We start from the raw sequence: 12852 nt of genomic DNA on the forward strand, positions 1-12852 counted from the left end.
TGAATGCTAGGATCAAAGAAGAGAAGGACAATAGCCCCAAAGACGAGAAACCCTTCCCACCCTCCTTCCCTAGAATACCTACCCCTCAGGTACCTGAGTGAGATGCTGGAGGAGGTTTGGTGTTAAATCATCTCCCACAGAACAGACTTGTCCCAACTTCACCTTTTGAGGTCCCTGAAGGAAATCCTAGCAACCCTATGGAAACTGCAAATGATGAAAAATCAGTCACACTTGTTTGTGAGGGTTGTTTGAAAGGTGTGATTTGTGTTTTGTGTTACTCATGATTTATCTGTTCTTGTAAATCATGCTTTTAGCTACAAAACCCACCCCTTTCAAAATTTATATAAGCCCTCCCATCTATATCACATCACATAAAAGGTGTAAAATACTCTATACAAAATAAAAAATCTATACACTATATTATAACAGTTGGTCAGCTAGTCACATCTTATTATATTTTCGACAAATATAATACTCTATTTAGTTTATTTTGTCTAGATGTCACTTTTTTGTGATTCTCTTAAGTTGTTCTCTATTTCATAGTCATATCTGGTTTTCTAAGCAGTAAGATTACAGAATAGTTCTAGATTTTAAAGGAATTTGATGCAGGAAGCTATTTGGAAAAAACACTGAAAACAGCTCAGGATCCGACGGTCGTTACTCCGCTCATTAACTCAGAATGTTAATGTCCCTGGGGATTAGATGACTCCACCAGGGTCTCATGGATCTGATATTAACTTTTCTTGTGCACAGGCAGACCAGTATTTGTCTTTAAATTTCTTTTGAAAGTCCTTCCAAGAGGAAAACTTCTCAGTATTTACCATTCCTCATTCTGAGTCTTCCCCTAGAAGAACCCCACAGCAAATTTGATTTTCTTAGAATCTTCCCAATGTTTTGGTAATTCCTGGTTAAACATTTTTAAGAAATGGGTCGGATATACATCTCCATCTAGCTTAATTTCAGGGAATTGTCTGGAAGATCCTGAATTAGCCCCCCCCCCCCCAATTGCAAATCAGTTACAGTTTCACTAGTTAACACCACATTAGGTGATGTTGCTCCTTTTTCTACTTTATCCTGGATAAGCTTGAATTTTCTCCACAAGTTTTCTATATCCTTCCTGGTATCACTAAGTTCGGAAGACAGAATAGGTGCTATATTTCCAGAGGTTATTCTCTTGGTAACTTTTCAATTTATAATTTCTTCAAATTGGTCCTCAAAACTATTTACATTTATGATATCAGAGTTTGTTATTTTTCTCTTTGAAATTTCTTTCTGCATTATCTACTTGTGTACTGACACCTGTAATTTGCAACTGAATAATCAGTATTAATACATTATTCTTATCTACACTCTCTCAAAGTATTCAATCCCTGCTTTACAACATTAAACTTAACACTGCATACATTTTCAAAAGATCCTAACTTGTCCTTCATTTTGGAATCCACATTATTACATCTGTCTTCAATGTTAAATTCTAACCTTTTTGATAAAGCTTGGAAATTGTCATTCTGTTTCTGACTAAGGTTGGTAAACATTTGATTTATTTGAATGGTCAATGAATTAGTAAATTCATCCTTTACATATATTTTTAAATTCTCTACTCTACTATTTAAGGCACCAAATTAAGTCTTAAGAGCACCCATGCCTTCATATAGATTACTAAATTCTTTGCTTTGCGAATTGACTTTGGCATTTAGCAAAACTAATTTTGTTGCTTGACTATTTAGAGTTTCACTCTGAGCATTTAGAGTTTCGCTCCGAGTGTTCAAAACCTCACTTTGGGTATTTAATTGTGAATCTAAGGAGTATAACTTTAGACTCTGAGCATTTGAAACTTCGCTCTGGATACCTAATTGAGAGTTTACCAAACCTAATTCTTTCCTTAGAGCCTCGTTCTGAGCATTTGATTGCAGACTCTGAGCTTTAATTAAATTTACCAACTCAGTCCAGTATGGTAATTCTTTACTAACTTTCATAGCCATAGCTGGTTCTTGAGAGTCTACAGCTTGTTGTTGTACATTGTCCATGCGTTTATATGCTTTAGCGCTAGCAAGCATTTAAAACTAACTTTAAATACTATAATTACACAATAAAAGTTCCCTCAACAGTATGTACCACTTTGTACTAAAGTAATGAAGTTCTGTTTCACTCACCCAGCATCGAAGTCTGGTGTCATAGGCGAGCAGACGTAGAGGCAGGTCAGCACCAGTGAACAGTAGCTACAAATGCATTGAAATTTTCTTTGCTGTTTTATAGTTGTGAATTTTCCATGTCTTCGCCATTTTCCATTCAAATTTTGCTTCATTGGATACTTGAACATATTCCAATGTCTCAGAGTAAATCCCTTGTCGTAGTATGTTTGGTTGCTAGAGCAACACGTAACAACTTCTTCTCTAGTTTTTGACTTAAAATTTCTGTTTTCTCGGGTCCTTTCACACACATGTCACCACATTCTAATGTTTTTGATGCCGATTTAAAGCGTGAAGTAAATGTAGAAACTTCTCACTTCTTTTATAAGAGGTGACTTACTTGAGATTCACAGCCAATCTTCTTTGCTGGCTAACTGGCTGCTGGAAAACTCTCTTTACTTCTTCTCTGTGTAATGATGCTAAGTACAGGAATATTTAAGCATCTCTCTATACTTGTGAAATAAGTAGATACGCAAACTTTTCTTTTCGCCAACCAGTGGTATATTTGAACTCCATGCGGAATAAAATTCTCACTTTCCACCTACATATATGACTTCCAGTAAGTTACTTGCTTCATCCAACGTCAGAAAAAATTTAATTACAGTTATAAAAGAGTTGGCTTAATAACCCTGATTCTATTTCACATGAATCATAAAATAGATCTGGCCTCTAACAAGGCTAGATTACGAGTCCACAAGATTACTTTTTCAACTGTTCTTCTTTCACATAACAATAGTCAAAGATACAATAGGCACAGAGCTGCATATAGATTCCATGGTTTTTCCATACACACCCACTAACACATCTATGGTTTGTCTGACAGGTACTTGTCGGTGCCGTTCAACCACCGTGTCTAATTTCTTCTCACAACAGACTTTAAACCTGCACACACAAACTAGTGACACACAGTAGGTAGGATTCTACCATCCCACACTCATATCTAGAATATCGTGTGTTTGAGACCATAGAAGGCTGAGTAGCTCTAAAATTTACACAGAAATTCTCGAATCACTACATAACATGCGATATTTTATGCATAATCATTATGCAACTAGTATTACATTGAGTATACATTTCTCAAGTTAGATTTGTTTAATATGGTGTTACTGCTCAGCACACTGTTCATCAACACAGTGAATAGTCTGGCCTGTGTAAAGAGCACCATACATGCCAGGAACTCAGAGACCTATGTTGTCTGTAATGGGGCATAACATATCTTGTAACATGGAGGTGGGCCAGAACACTAGACTCACTCCATCTCTCTGGGGCATGCATCCTGTCTTGCCTGGCATTGGCCCACAATATGGAAATAATGCAGCTAACTTGATATCTTCTGCTGAATTACAAGGTGTTTTCCATCTGTGGCACCTGAAATATTTCACCATCAAGATGCATATCAAATGTTGAAATTCAAACTATAGATGGTCATCACCAGAAATAATCTTTGTCTTGCATACTAATGAGTTCACTACTGTTTTCTTATGACGAAGGTATTGAAAACCATTGGAATTCAAGTACTAGTGAGTTTGCAGAAATTCCAGTACAGATGACAACAGCTCCATACTTTAAAAAAGGGTGTTTTGACTTAATGTTGTAACTAATTGATCCTTCTGCACATTCATCATAATCTTGAAATATGATTTGCTTTTGTGACTTTATTTGTAGGCGTAATAAATTAATACATTCTTCTAAATGAGTTCATGTTAAGATTCAAACATAAAACCTATACAGTTACATTGCATTACTTGTGACCACTTTGATCTTGTGTAATAGGTTTCATTTCTACGGGAGATAAATATCTTCCTGGAAACTACGGAATGAAAGATCAAGTGCAAGTTTTACGTTGGGTGCAACAGAATATCTTATCATTTGGAGGTGATCCGAAGAAAGTAACACTTGCAGGGCTCAGTGCAGGAGGTGCCAGCGTCTGGTTTCATATGGTTTCACCAATGTCACAAGGTAAATCTGTATATCATTTATTACAAAAAAAGTGATATTTTGAGAAGTATAGGAAGCATATTTCAGGGTTGACAACTAAAGTGAACACACAGATATAACACAGAACACTTGCAGAGATATATGGTTTTTTAACTTTGTAATTTACAATTAATTTAAAATTTTCTGTATAGAAAATTAATCTACTGTACTGTGAAGTTATTGCTTATAAAAAGGGGTGTGATCCATCCAATATCCTTAACATCGATTTGTTGTAGAATCTTATAACATATTCTGAACTCACCCATAATGATGTACACTCCTGGAAATTGAAATAAGAACACCGTAAATTCATTGTCCCAGGAAGGAGAAACTTTATTGACACGTTCCTGGGGTCAGATACATCACATGATCACACTGACAGAACCACAGGCACATAGACACAGGCAACAGAGCATGCACAATGTCGGCACTAGTACAGTGTATATCCACCTTTCGCAGCAATGCAGGCTGCTATTCTCCCATGGAGACGATCGTAGAGATGCTGGATGTAGTCCTGTGGAATGGCTTGCCATGCCATTTCCACCTGGCGCCTCAGTTGGACCAGCGTTCGTGCTGGACGTGCAGACCGTGTGAGACGACGCTTCATCCAGTCCCAAACATACTCAATGGGGGACAGATCTTGCTGGCCAGGGTAGTTGACTTACACCTTCTAGAGCACGTTGGGTGGCACGGGATACATGCAGACGTGCATTGTCCTGTTGGAACAGCAAGTTCCCTTGCCGGTCTAGGAATGGTAGAACGATGGGTTCGATGACGGTTTGGATGTACCGTGCACTATTCAGTGTCCCCTCGACGATCACCAGAGGTGTACGGCCAGTGTAGGAGATCGTTCCCCACACCATGATGCCGGGTGTTGGCCCTGTGTGCCTCGGTCGTATGCAGTCCTGATTGTGGCGCTCACCTGAACGGCGCCAAACACGCATACGACCATCATTGGCACCAAGGCAGAAGCGACTCTCATCGCTGAAGACGACACGTCTCCATTCGTCCCTCCATTCACGTCTGTCGTGACACCACTGGAGGCGGGCTGCATGATGTTGGGGCATGAGAGGAAGACGGCCTAACGGTGTGCGGGAACGTAGCCCAGCTTCATGGAGACGGTTGCGAATGGTCCTCGCCGATACCCCAGGAGCAACAGTGTCCCTAATTTGCTGGGAAGTGGCGGTACGGTCCCCTACGGCACTGCATAGGATCCTACGGTCTTGGCATGCATCCGTGCGTCGCTGCGGTCCGGTCCCAGGTCGATGGGCACGTGCATCTTCCGCTGACCACTGGCGACAACATCGATGTACTGTGGAGACCTCACGTCCCACGTGCTGAGCAATTCGGCGGTACGTCCACCCGGCCTCCCACATGCCCACTATACGCCCTCGCTCAAAGTCTGTCAACTGCACATACGGTTCACGTCCACGCTGTCGCGGCATGCTACCAGTGTTAAAGACTGCGATGGAGCTCCGTATGCCACGGCAAACTGGCTGACACTGACGGCGGCGGTGCACAAATGCAGCGCAGCTAGCGCCATTCGACGGCCAACACCGCGGTTCCTGGTGTGTCCGCCGTGCCGTGCGTGTGATAATTGCTTGTACAGCCCTCTCGCAGTGTCTGGAGCAAGTATGGTGGGTCTGACACACTGGCTACAACATCGATGTACTGTGGAGACCTCATGCCCCACATGTTGAGCAATTCGGCGGTACGTCCACCCGGCCTCCCGCATGCCCACTATACGCCCTCGCTCAAAGTCCGTCAACTGCACATACGGTTCACGTCCACGCTGTCGCGGCATGCTATCAGTGTTAAAGACGGCGATGGAGCTCCGTATGCCACGGCAAACTGGCTGACACTGACGACGGCTGTGCACAAATGCTGCGCAGCTAGTGCCATTCGACGGCCAACACCGCGGTTCCTGGTGTGTCCGCTGTGCCGTGCGTGTGATCATTGCTTGTACAGCCCTCTCACAGTGTCTGGAGCAAGTATGGTGGGTCTGACACACCGGTGTCAATGTGTTCTTTTTTCCGTTTCCAGGAGTGTATGTTCATTTCACCTTAAATCGCTCTGAAGATATACCCCCAGATATTTAATGGGTGTGTTTGCTTCCAGTGAATGTGTGATATTTGTGTAATCATAAAATAATAGATCTTTCAACTTATTTTTATACAGTATGTTACACGTGTTTATGTTGAAGCTCATCTGACAGTTACTGCAGCAAGCGATCATTCTTCATAGATCTTCTATTATTTTCTGACAATCTTCTAGCTTTGTGACTTCTCTGCATATAACAACATCTGCATATAGCCTCATTTGTCTACTGATATAATCCAATAGATCGTTTATATATATTGCAAATAATTAATAAGGGAACAGAAACTTAAGAAGGTAAGTTCTATGAACTCAATAGTGAATGTATTATTTTATCTAAGGCAGACACAAAGCCAACATCCACCACAGTAGTAAAACTTTAAACTCTAACTAGCTTAACAGATGAGGAAGTGTTTGAAAAAACTATGATGAGATACACAAATTATTCAAGTAGTGAAAATTTAATTGTGATGAAGGACTGGAATTCAGTAGTAGGCCTAGGTAAAGGAGGAGTAGGAAAAATATTGGAACATTGACTGGGGAAATGAATGAAAGAGGAAGCCACCTGGTAGACTTTTACACAGAGCATAATTTAATCTTTGCTGACACTTACTTTAAGAAACATGTAAGAAGTTTGTATATGTGTAGGATCTCTGGAGCCATTGGAAGTTTCAGACTGACTGCATAATGATAAGACAGAGATTTTGAGACTAGGTTTCAAACTATAAAACATAAATTAAAAATCCGCAAGTAGTGGAGGAATATGTAACAGAAAACAATATTTACACTGGCTTTCAAGTTCTTATTCTTTTTCAAGTAAAAGTACACTAATTCACTCAAACAGTTATGGCCACATGAGTGTATGTTTGAGTGTCTGTGTGATTGTGTGTGTATTGTGTGTAATTTAGCTAGAAAAAGGTGGTGTGACTGCTGTTATCTGTGATATGTTTTTACACTGCACACAACAGTGAATGATTGGCTTTCCCTTATTTTACATACTATTCCTTCCATTATTGTTATAGGTAGTTCAGAGTTTCACAAGGTGCATTAGGCAACAATTAACTGAAACAGGGGGAAAATACAATAGAAGATGAATGGGTTGCCCCGAGAAATGAAATAATGAAGGCAGCTGAGGATCCCATAGATAAAAAGACAAGGCCTACTATAATCTTTGGATAACACAAGAGGTATTCAATTTATCTCATGAAAGGAGAAAATGTAAAAGCATAACAAATAAACCAAGTTAAAGTTAATAGAGATGTACAAAATGAGATTGACTGAAAGTTCAGAATGGCTAAGCAGGAATGGCTAGGGGACAGAGCAGAGCTGTAGAAGCATGAATAAATAGGGGAAAGACACATGTAGAAGAATAAAAGAGCCCTTGGGGGAAAAGAGAAGCACCTGTATGAATAGGAAGATCTCAGTTATGAAACCAGTGCTAATCAAAGAAGGGAAGGGAGAAAGACAGGAGGAATACATATAACAGCTGTACAAGGGAAATGACCTTGAAGGAAATGTTCTAAAAATGGAAGAGAACGTAGATGAAAATGAGATGAGTGATATGATAATGTGAGAAGAAAGTGACAGAGCAATGAAAGACCCAAGTCAAAATGAAGCCCCCACAGCAAACAACATTGTCTCAGAATTATTGAGATCCTAAGGAGAGACAGCTATGGCAAAACTATTCCAGTGTAGGAGCACACAAGGCAATACTGATCCAGTGACTTATTTTAGGAAACAGTTTGATGAAAGGCAATCCTATGTTTACAGTATTTGTAGGTTTAGAGAAAGCTTTGAGACTGTTTAGTGGAATTCATTTTATGAAATTCTGTAGAGAACACGGCTAAAATACAGGGAGCAAAAGGTTATTTTCAATTTGTACAGAAACCAGACAACAGTTACAAGAGTCGATAGACATGAGAGAGAGAAGCTGTAGTTGAGAAGGGATATGTGGTTGTAATGTACCCAATGTTATTCAATCTGTACATTGAGTAAGTACTAAAGGAAACCAAGGACATATTTAGAAAAGAAATTAAATTTCAGAGAGAAGGAATAAAAACATTGAGGTTACATTGTGATTTTGAAATTCTGTCAGAGACAGGAAAGGACCTACAAGAACATTTGAACAGAATGCACAATCTCTTGGAAAGAGGTTATCAGACAAACATCAATAAATGTAATGCAAGGGTAGTGTAAAGTAGTCTTATGATATCAGGCAATGCTGAAAGAATTCAGTTAAGAAATAACACACTTAAAGTAGTAGATGGGGTCTGTTACTTGATCATAAAAATAACTGATTATGGCAGAAGTTGAGAGGTTATAAATTGTAAATAGGCTATAACAAGAAAAGCATTTCTGAAAAGAAGTGTTCATTAACAACTAATATAAATTTTCTGAAGGTATTTGTCTGGAGTGTAGCCTTTCGTGGAAGAGGGACCCCGGATGATAAGAGGTACTGACAGCCAACAGAATGCTTTCAAAATGTGGTGCTACAGGGGATTGCTAAAGATTAGATGGGTGGATTTGAAAACTGAGAAGGAGGTACTGAAACAAATTGGGAAGAAAATAAATTTATTCCACAACTTGACTTAAAGAAAGGATCATTTGATAGGGTGCATCCTGAAGCATCAACAAATAATTAATTTGGTAATGGAGGGGAAGTGAGTGGTATAATAATTGTAAAGGGAGATCATGGCGTACATAAAGTAAGTAGGTTCAAACAAATGTAGGTTGCTGTTGTTACTCAGATGATGAGGCCTGCTTGGAACATATTAGTGTGGAGAGCTTCATCAGACCCATCTTTGGACTGAAGGTGCAACAACAACACTGTCTTCTGTTTGTTATTAGTTCTTCAATCCAGTGACAAAGCTGGTATGTCATTTATATCATTATGTGCTGTAGTATTTTGTTCATTATGTGACAATACAGAACTGCACTGAACAACTTCCACAAAATGAATAAACATGCTCTCAACCTGTGCACCACTATCTGCTGACTTCTGGGTCTCATGGATGAACAGAGTTACTTTCACTCTATCATCCTTTGTAGGGTCCATGTTGATTCCTGTGGAAAAGATTTTTAGTCACTATATGGTCATAATATGTGTGCAAAAAATGTGTTCCAAAATTCTATAACAGACCGACAGTGACAATATAGATCTAGTATTTCCTGCTTCTGTTTGAAATCCTCCTTGAAAATGAGGATAACCTGCTTATTTTTCTACTCACTTGGAATACTTAATTCTTCTTCTGATCTATGGCAGACTGCTGCTCTGAATAAGCAAGTTCTTTTGCAGAGCCCATGTGGACTAGTATTGGTATCCCACAAGTCCACATTGACTGATTTCAGTTGGTTTTCTACTAAGCACACACTTATTCATGTGGTGATTGAAGGCATGAACCACAAGATGATCTTCGACAGTGAAACAGCTATGGCAACCGAGTGATTGGACAGGTGGCTTTGATTCGTTTGCTGGTTTAAAGTTAGACCAAAACTTCTTTTGGATTTTTCTGTCAGATCAGTAGATAGAATTTTACTTTCTAATTCATTAAATGCTTCATGTATGTCCCTCTCCTGATGCTGGTTTCTGATTTGTTAAGTTTTTTGTCCATGAACCTTTAGCTATGTTTAAATCTATGGTGATGTTCTCTTAGTTTCTGGAATAGCTGTATAATATGGCTGTTGTACCATGACAGGTTATTCCCATCACTCATAGCTTTCTTTGTCACATGTTTGTTATAAACCTTAAAGATAATGTGTATACAGTGTTCAGAAAAAAAAAGAGAAAGTATGAGCATGTGGATTTTGAGGAAGATGAAACAAGCCTGAAGAAGTGATATTCTTCCCTCCCTGAAATGAATTGTTATTTATTAGGTTTTTACCAAGACAAATAACTTGTTTGTCCTGGACACATTCTTCCAGAAGAAAACAAATAGACAATGAACTTTGCAAGGAACTAATCGAACTAAAAATTAAGTTGATTGTCTTTTACTAAACATTGAAGAAATCTGTACAGTAAGTGACTGTCCTGAACAACTTTTTTTGTGGATAGCTGTCTTATACTCATAAGATACTGAGTAAAAGTAGATACAAACTTAGAAGATACAAACTTAGAAAGAAACAGGTGCTCTGGGTAGGAAGTCAGAAATGTAGATCGTAAATGAGAGCAAGAGCTTAGAAAACGAAAATTATGCAGACATAGACAAAAGGGACAATTACATAAGAAAGTAATTTACACAAACAGGAAAAGATGTTGCAGTTTGCAGAAAGTGAAGAGAATACATCAAATTAAACTAGAAAACTGTTACGCAGAAGTCCTAGGCCTAACTGAGAATGTGATGGACATGCTGATATTGAAAGAGAGACAGTTGAAGGTGGTAGAAGTATTAACAGAAAAGTACACTGGACAGAAATCACAGTTCATCATTTAAGACAACAGATGGCATAATAATTGAGCAACAAAGAGAGATTTTACAAGCATTCTAAGATTTCTTCAGAAGTCCATATAATTCAATAAATGAATCAGACATTACTTTCATCTCAGAAGTGCTGCCAAAAGTGATGTATAAACCCATTTGTCACATGACTAATGGAATGTTGACTGTAAATGATGATGTTTCAATAGAAATAGTTAAAGCTGGATCCAAAGTAATACAAAAGGAACCTTCAAAATTGCATACAGAATGTTTGCAGAGGAAGACAGTTCCCAAAATTGGAACAATGCAGTCAATCTACAAAGGAGATTTCTTATGTAATACTTGAGTGATCTGCAGTAGAATAATGTTCAAGTTGGTGGGACCTATACCAGACAGGACTAATGCAGAATACTGAATGTACAGTTTACAAAGGGTAAAGTAAATGGTCACAAGTTTGTATGTGTCAAGGAGTGTGTCTTGGAAATACTGAAAAACTGAAACTGGTGAACTGATGGACACTTGAAGACAGACACTAACTAATCTGCAAAAGACTATTTACAAATTTAGTAGGAACACTATTCAGCAAAGAATTTAAGAGTGTATTGCAGCCTGCTACATACTGCTTATTTAGAAATGATGTTTTGTCTTCCTGTATAGCTATCATTTTTAGTATGTCACCTCATATTCCAGTAAGCACATGCTCCCATTCTTCCTCACATGGTATCATTTAGAAAATATAATTGTAACACTAATAGTTAACCACTTGCTCATGTACAAAAATACTTTTGAGAACAATTGAGGCAACACTGTAGGTGTTAAATGGATGTCATATTTGCATGTGTCTATTCTGTAAAGATATAGTTCAACATTATAGTAACAATAGTTACCCCTAAGTCCTTTGTTTCTAATTTTCTATAATTTTTTTATGTTCTAGGACTTTTCCATAAAGCAATAGCGATGAGTTCATCCATTAATGCACAAGCTGACATGAGTGTATCTGGGGACATCGATCTAGCAAAGAGGCAGGCTGCTGCTCTCAATTGCCCATCTGAAACGTCCAAGCAAATATATGAGTGCTTAATGAAGTTACCTGCACAAACTATTTCATCTTCTCTCAATAAACTGGGAGTAAGTACAAATGCCAGTACTGTTTTTAAAACATTGTATGTATTGAATGTTGCACAATCAGGAGGTTAAATTATGGTATATCTCACAAATGAACAAGATATTAATTAATTTAGATATTTTATAGAATTTAAAGACAAATACACCTCTTCTCACATGAATCATAAATAGCGTAATTCATGACGGAGATAAGACTTCATGTCTGTTTCACTGAAAGAGTAATGATGGAAAACAACAAAAAATATTTCACCTTATATGTATTGATAGTTACCAAACATATGCCATTAGAACGGAAAAATTAAATGGAATAAATAGGGCTTTCAGTTAAGGTGCCAGAGTTTGCAGTGAATAATATACTCATTCCTCATTAGGTCTATAATTATGAAGATGTAGGATTGTGATGGAGATGGTAACAAAATAGTCTTCTGCACTTTTGAATTTGAACATCTTAGAAAAGTATGAAGAATGCTACCTTAATGCCCCTGTTTAGTTTGATTCCTTATTTAACATAAGTGGAGTGGCACTAGAGGTAGACAAGATGGGTTTAATTGCTCACCTGACAATTTACTTCTGCTTTACCACATATTTGATTGTATGAGGGATCAGACAGGCTCACAAAACATAGGTGTCACTATTTATTGCAACATTATGTGTGCTTCAAAAAATTATCTGTTAACTTATATAGTAAGATGTCCAGGACCTGCTAAAGTATTGCTCTGGATATCAAATTATCCTACTTATGGACTAATGAATCATTATCATCATCACTAGACATTCTGTATTTGCCACTGAGTAAAGGTCTCCTTTTGATTTTTCCATGGATTACTACCTTCAGCTACATGCACTCATGTTGCTCCTGAATGTTTGTGATGCCCTGTACAGTAACAAACAATTGGTGAAAGGGGAACATTTTTTCAATTTCTTCATCTACATTTGAGCTTACAGTGTTGAAGAAATTTGACTTGCTACTTGAGGTAGAAGAGGAAGAGTCTCATCCAGCTGTAGGTCACAGTAAATTGCAACATATTTCTTTCAAAGAAACTAAGTGT

At 38.2% G+C, this 12852-nt stretch overlaps 1 protein-coding gene across 1 annotated transcript in view; it reads left to right on the plus strand.

Moving 5' to 3' along the window:
* LOC126273130 (esterase E4-like) overlaps positions 1–12852 on the plus strand; it is a 234207-nt gene that overhangs the window by 96768 nt on the left and 124587 nt on the right. Inside the window, exons 5-6 of the mRNA XM_049976590.1 lie at positions 3963–4148; positions 11613–11806. Coding sequence (XP_049832547.1) covers positions 3963–4148; positions 11613–11806 — 380 coding nt within the window. The remainder of the gene's footprint in view (positions 1–3962; positions 4149–11612; positions 11807–12852) is intronic.

This window comes from Schistocerca gregaria, chromosome 1 (assembly GCF_023897955.1).
Source record: "Schistocerca gregaria isolate iqSchGreg1 chromosome 1, iqSchGreg1.2, whole genome shotgun sequence".
Taxonomy (NCBI): domain Eukaryota; kingdom Metazoa; phylum Arthropoda; class Insecta; order Orthoptera; family Acrididae; genus Schistocerca; species Schistocerca gregaria.